Source organism: Lactuca virosa, chromosome 9, assembly GCF_052849685.1.
Source record: "Lactuca virosa cultivar CGN04683 chromosome 9, Lactuca_virosa_CGN04683_v6, whole genome shotgun sequence".
In the NCBI taxonomy this organism is placed as follows: Eukaryota; Viridiplantae; Streptophyta; class Magnoliopsida; order Asterales; family Asteraceae; genus Lactuca; species Lactuca virosa.
The window spans coordinates 14,624,863-14,632,099 of NC_136434.1; the positions used below are offsets into that span (position 1 = coordinate 14,624,863).

Genomic DNA, 7,237 nt, shown 5'->3' on the forward strand with positions numbered 1-7,237 from the left:
TTTCAGCTAGCTTTTCAGTTAGTTTTACCAAACGTTATTTTTTATCAGTTAACTTTTCAGCTATCAGCTAGCTTTTTATTTAACAGTCAGCTTTTCAGCTATCAGTTAGTTTTTCAGGTAGTACGCCAAACATAGCCTTAGACTAGCTTTTTAAGAGCTTTTTTAAAATTTTCCAAATACACCCCTTAATTAATTATAGAAACACATACTCTTACATGTCATTTTATGTAATTTTATATATTTCAGCTAGTTTTACCAAATGTTATTTTTTATCAGCTAGCTTTTCAGCTATTAGCTAGCTTTTTTATTTAACAATTAACTTTTCATCTATCAACTAGCTTTTCAGCTAATACGCCAAACATAGTCTAAAATCAACGTGAATAATACTTGTGTCTCAAATATGTCATAACCATCATTGATAGCTTCCCATGTAATTATCCCATCCTTTTGTTCATCTTGGATTTTTTTTAAAGTACATAATTGACATGATTATTAAAAACCACATACATGTATAAATTAAATATGTGTTTATGTATACTTTTCTATACATATGTATTAATGTAAACTAATAAATAGTAAATACTTTTTTTTCTTCTGAATTTCATGTTAGGTAATATATAACTTATCGTAAAATAATTACAGATTTTAATCGTTAAAATTAGGGATAATGACTTAAAAGGGTAATATATTTTTCGATTTGTACATATTTGGTCACTGAGTTTTTTTTCCGTCCACATTTACCCCTTCAACTTGTTAAACTGTACACATTCAGTCCTTATGACCGGCTACTCCAGGTTAACCGGTAAAAATGACTTAATAGGGTAATATATTTCTCATTTTGTACACATTTAGTCCTTAATATTTTTGTACACATTTAGTCCTTCATATTTTTGTACACATTTAGTCCTTAATATTTTTGTACACATTTAGTCCTTAATAATTTTTTTGTTGTAAAATAAGTCAATTTTGTTTTTGTACTCATTCAATACTTATGAATGATTTTCTTTAGGTTTTTCTCACGATATCTTACGTGAGACAATCATTAATGAGGTGTTTGGAACTTTTGATGCTTATGTCCATCGCGATCTTGACTACTTGGTTGCTTAGGTCATGTGTTTTGAACGTCATAACTTCTTCACACGATCTCAAATTTTAACGATCTTTATATCCATGCGTTCGTATTTTATGCTACTACAATTTTCGTTTAGATTACTCTCGTTAAAAAGTAATATATTTTTATTTACGATCTTTATATCCATACGTTTTTATGATTGTATGTATGGATTTTTTTTTATAAAATAGTAAGTAAAATATATTACATTTTAACGAGAGTAATCTTAATGAAAATTGTAGTAGACTCAAAAAACGAACACGTTGATATAAAGATCGTTAAAATCAGATATCGTATAAAGAAGTTACGATGTTCAGAAAACAAGATCTAAGCCAAACCACAAAACCTGCGCAACCAAGCAGTCGAGATCGCGATGACCATAGGCATCAACAACTCCAAACACCTTGTTAATGATTGTCTCACGTGAGATGTCGTGAGAAAAACCTAAAGAAATCATTCATAAGTACTGAATGAGTACAAAAACAAAAATGACTTATTTTGAAACAAAAAAATATTAAGGACTAAATGTGTACAAAAATATTAAGGACAAAATGTGTACAAAATGAGAAATATATTACCCTATTAAGTCATTTTTTCCGGCTTACTTGGAGTAACCGGTCATAATGACTGAATGCGTACAGTTTAACAAGTTGAAGGGGTAAATATGAACGAAAAAAAAAACTCAGTAACCAAATGTGTACAAATAAAAAAATATATTACCCTTTTAAGTCATTATCCCTTAAAATTACTGTTTAAAAATACTAACCAATTTTTTTTATTTTTGTTTTTCAGTCGATCATTTTTTATTTTATATTTTATATTTTATATTTTTAATTTATACCACGAACATGGCGTTCACACCTCCTTCTCCTTCTTCCCCGCGTCCCCTTTGTTTCTCTCTCTAAATCTCTTCTCTCTCCTATTTCCCCTCAAATCAGCAAAGCATCACACGCTGTTTTACTGACAGCAACGACCCACAATAAGGTAAAAACCATTCTCAAAAACCCTAGTCACCACTACCACCACCATCAAATCTCGATCTTCAAAAAATTTCAATCTGCACTCCAAATGATCAAATTTATTGGTGTTATTTTTCACGTTTGATGAAGCAGTTTCGCCGGCGTACGAGGATATGCATCCTCTCTTTGCTATTCCTCTCTGTCTTTGCCCCGATCCTTTTGCTCTACGGTACGTTCTTGTTTCTGTTGTTTTGATTTATGTCTGATTGATTATCATTAGAAGTGCAGTTTGTTTGATGCATCTGTTGTGTCTTTTTGATGCAGAATCAAAGGGATTTATTGAAGACTTATCAAGTTTTGTATGATCTTATTGCCTTTTCATGTTGCGAGGGTTTAAATTATTATTATTATCAATTATAGAAAACTTGAACATGTTTTTAACATCTGATGCTATTCAGTTCCAATGCAAGTTTCCATCAAAGTGAAATTCGAAACAATAAAGTTGTAGAATAGTTAAATCATAGCGAATTTTGGCGAAAAAAAGGGGAATAAGGAAGTCGGAATTGCCGCATTCTATTTGATTTTGTTATTTGTTTTGCAACAAAGAATAAGAAACAATTAAATCACAGTTGTTCTTCAAAATGCTTTACGTTGATTACAGTATGTTATGTGTTTCTCCCTTATTTTTTACGTTGATTCATAAATTGATGCTTGAGTCTTTTGTCTATTTTTTTTTTCCAGAAAGGCAGGAGGGATTTGCTGAAGCTGAATCTAGTAAAGCAGGTATATTGAAATGCTAGATTCTGTGTTTGATTCCGGATTTCATGGAATAGAGAAATATATAATGATTTTTGCTAATGGTTGTGAATGATATATGATGTGCATTAGGAGGAAGATGAAGGGTTTAGGGAACCCATCTTAAATGTGTACAAAGATGTAAATGTTGATCCACTTGTTAGTTTCGGATCCCAAGATGTGGATAACAAGTCTGATGAACCCATAATCGGCAAAAACACTGATTTCATAGAACAAAATGGTTGGTCTTCTGAGTTTCGTCTTAGTATCTACTACATTGATTACTTATTTTGTTGTTGACAATTAATCATTTCTGTTGAATCAAAATTTCAGAAGGAGATTCTGATGTGAAAGGAAATAATGGACAGAGTCAAGAAGAGAAAATGTTGTTATCTCCAGGGAGAAAGGTTTGATCTATGCTTCAATATAAATTGAAAGAGGAAATAATGGACATTGTAAATATGCCTCTAATACACACTTTTAATGTCATGTAGAAGTATATATATTTTTGCATATGAATCAACTCTTAAGGCCCTGTTTCTATAGTGTTTTGATAGTATGACATAACTTGAAAAGTTTTTAACAGCTTTGCAATTTATAATCATTTATTCTCTTTTCATTTGTTTTGGTGATGATGTGGCAGGGAGAGATTGGTCGTGCAACACTTGAACATGATCAAGGAAGAAGGGCAATGGATAAGAAAATCAAAGAGATGAAAGATCAACTGATAAGGGCTAAAGCTTACTTAACTTTTGCAATACCTGCTAACAATGCTCACTTAATAAAGGAATTAAGGTTACGAATTAAAGAATTAGAACGTGCCATGGGAGATGTGACCAAGGACTCAGATTTATCTAAGAGGTAACTTCTCAATTTCATATATCATGGGATTAGGTAGGAGAGAGGGGTAGATTTGTCTTTTTTGAATCGGAGACCATTGATTTGTTCAGGGCTGTTCAGAGAATGAGGGCCATGGAGGTTTCGTTGCAGAAAGCCGGGCGAATCTATCCTGATTGCTGTGGCATGGTGAAGAAGCTTCGTGCTATGACTAACAATGCTGAAGAAATGGTTAGAGTACAGAAGGAGCAAGAAACGTTTCTTATTCAGTTGGCTGGAAGAACCACACCAAAGGGGCTTCATTGTCTTTCCATGAGGCTTACAGCTGAATATTTTGCTTTAAAACCTGAAGAAAGGGAGCTTCCTAGCAACCCAGATGTACTTGTACACGATTCAACAGATCTTTATCACTTTGCTGTGTTCTCTGATAATGTTCTGGCTTCTGCAGTGGTGGTGGCATCCACCATTTCCACCGCAAAGGTAAGCTGCTCAACTGCTTTATTCCATTACCAATTATTCATTCCATCAATCCAACCAGACAGTTGTTGTATCAATTGCAGGAACCAGGGAAAATTGTGTTTCATGTGGTGACCGATTCTCTCAACTTTGCAGCATTTTCCATGTGGTTCTTGTTTTTACATCCTCCTGGAAAAGCTACAGTCCAGATTCACAACATGGACAATTTTGATTGGTTATCAACTAAATACAACCCACCAAACACCCAGGGACATGAGTCCCAGGACCCAAGATACACTTGTGCTCTGAATCACCTCAGATTCTATCTACCACACATCTTCCCTACACTCAATAAAATCCTCCTCCTTGACCATGATGTCGTTGTACAAAAGGATTTGACTTCTCTTTGGCGGGTCAACATGATGGGAAAAGTCAACGGGGCAGTCAACACCTGTCAGGGACATGATCCCGCATTTCGCCGAATGGACTTGTTAATCAATTTCTCTGATCCCATTGTTGCAACCACTTTTACAAACCAGCCTTGCACATGGGGATTTGGTGTCAATTTGTTTGATATGCGAGAGTGGAGAAAAAGGAATCTCACCACACTTTATAACAAATACCTACAACTGGTATGCATGTAATCAATATATATTGTTTTAATATAAATAAATGCTCATATCATATTTAGTTTCAGGGGAAAAAGAGGCCGATATGGAAAGCGGGTAGCTTGCCATTAGGTTGGCTGACATTTTACAATCAGACAATGGATTTGGAGCGAAAATGGCATGTTCATGGATTAGGGTATCATTCTGGAATCAAGCAGGAAGATATAGAGCAGGCAGCAATTATACACTATGATGGGGTCATGAAACCTTGGTTAGATATCGGCATTGAAAAATATAAAATCTATTGGAGGAAACATGTCAAATACGATCACCCATATCTGCAGCAGTGCAACATAGCATAGCATAGCTTCATATATTTCTCACCCAAACCCAAAATTCTTATTAAACACAGTTTTCCTCTTTTTCATTCTTACACACTAACATCCGTCAATCCATACTTTTTTTTCCCGACACAATGGATCTTCTTTGTGTATATCACTACTCATTTTAGATACAACTTTCAATTGAATGAAGCTACGACAGGTGTACCTTACCTTACCTTACAAGTGTCCACTGCTCTTCTTGTAGTTTGTATATTCGATGCATGCTTATTTACATACACGTTGTTATGTGGATCTTAAGGTATATAACTAGACATCTACAATGTATTCTTATGTATGTGTCTGTGTGATGCAATACTGGTTATTATCACTTAAAATAACATCATCAGGCTTGCAGTATTTTGCAAAAAAAAAAAATGATATTTTTATTTCTTAGGTGCATTATTTTTAAAATTGGAAAACCAGGTAACATTTTTTTTGTTAAAAAGATGATAAATGTGATTTTTTTTCGTTAATTATTATGATTTTGAGCGATTATGGTTCAATCTTAAATATAAATATATTTTTTTTTGGTTATTGGTTATAAAATTTCAATATCAAACTTGCAAGCAAGAAAATCGAAAACAAAGGCTTGTCATTCTTTCATTCTATCCTGAAAAACTATATCTGGCTAGAAAAAAAAAAGTCAATATAATATGTCTTACACTTTTAATAGATAACATGACATCTATTTTGTTTATTTACGCAACCTTCGGAAGATAAAATCTCACATGAAAAAATATCTGATTCATTGAATAAGATACAAAGTATTATAATGTTTGGTCAAAATATAGGAAAAAAACAATTGCATTATTGTCACTTTATCATTTAATTATTGAATAATTGTTTACATCAATTTAGCCACCACAGTAAAACATATAATGGTTTAACCAATGAAAACAATAAGCAGATAGATAATAAAAAAGGATTCTAGCCCAACAATATTAACTGTGGTTTTTCTTCCTTAAAATCGTGGGTTCAAGTTTTGTTATGGACATAGATGTATTTGAGGGGTAGTTTTAGATTTGTAGTTCAAAAAGAAAAAAAAAAGATAGCTAAATCAATAAAGTGATAAAAATTAAAAATGCATTTTTTTTACTTAGATATTGTCTTTTAAACTTTAGATATTTGTTTAATTTGAATGATTGATCCGAGTTGGTAGTGCATGAGTGGTGGATAAAAGAAGATGTGGTGCAATCCAAGTTGCGGTGTTGCATTGGACAAACTTCAATTTAATAAACCAATAAAATAAAATAAAAATCATATTACACTATACAACAGATTCTTAATTCACCAAACAAATCAGAAGATAGAAAATGGCATCCATCTCCGCTTCCACTCTCACACTTATTCCTAAGAAACGTTCCACTCTTCATGTTCATGGTATATATGCTTTCCCCTGTTTTCTCTCTCCATATATTTTAATATTTTAGTCAAACAAATGGTGAAGGTGGGTTTTGCCGTCAAAACTTTTGACATAACTGTATATTAGTTTTACTTGTTAATGTGGGTATTTCCGTCTAACTTTTGACATAGTTACATATTATTCTCTTTAAATTTCACGAAACCTTATATTTCAATGTATCTAAACATTGAACTAGATAAGTAACACTTAAAATTATGTAACATAAAATTTCACAATTCACATCCATTCTAAGAATTTCTGAACGAATTATACATTAAACTCATAAAACTAATGAGTTTTGTAGCACTAGCTCGCCTTTACATAGTCATGACGTATTTTTGTTATGGGTTGGTTAATCTTCAGGGTTACAAACAACAGCAACATGCCAAATGGGAAAAGTGAGATGTTCAACTGAAAAAGTTATGAAAAGGGAGAGCATGCCACGATTAGTGACTACAGGTGTGTCATCATTGGTTGCTACAACAGTGGCTGCAACAATGTCGAGTCCGATAGCTGTGGCTCTAGTGGATGAGAGAATGAGCACGGAAGGGACTGGGCTACCCTTTGGTCTAAGCAACAACCTTCTTGGTTGGATCTTGTTCGGTGTATTTGGATTTATATGGACTCTTTACTTTGTCTATACAGGAAGCCTTGACGAGGATGAGGACTCCGGTTTATCACTTTAG

General features: G+C 33.1%; 1 protein-coding gene and 1 pseudogene across 2 annotated transcripts; both read left to right on the forward strand.

Annotated features, from left to right (window-relative positions):
- The first annotated feature begins 1,964 nt into the window (after positions 1-1,964).
- On the forward strand, positions 1,965-5,444 carry GAUT6 (galacturonosyltransferase 6). 2 transcript variants are annotated; one of them, XM_079071573.1, is made up of 9 exons: positions 1,965-2,299; positions 2,395-2,429; positions 2,812-2,853; positions 2,959-3,106; positions 3,199-3,272; positions 3,509-3,726; positions 3,816-4,182; positions 4,263-4,790; positions 4,850-5,444. In XM_079071573.1, exons 1-9 carry the CDS (start codon positions 2,215-2,217, stop codon positions 5,126-5,128), a joined length of 1,776 nt encoding a protein of 591 aa, XP_078927699.1. In that variant the 5' UTR covers positions 1,965-2,214; the 3' UTR covers positions 5,129-5,444. The 2 variants fall into 2 exon arrangements, with proteins under 2 accessions (XP_078927699.1, XP_078927700.1); XM_079071574.1 differs by having other exon boundaries at positions 4,856-5,444.
- Positions 5,445-6,462: 1,018 nt separating this feature from the next.
- Positions 6,463-7,237, forward strand: LOC145138959 (photosystem II reaction center W protein, chloroplastic pseudogene; annotated as a pseudogene).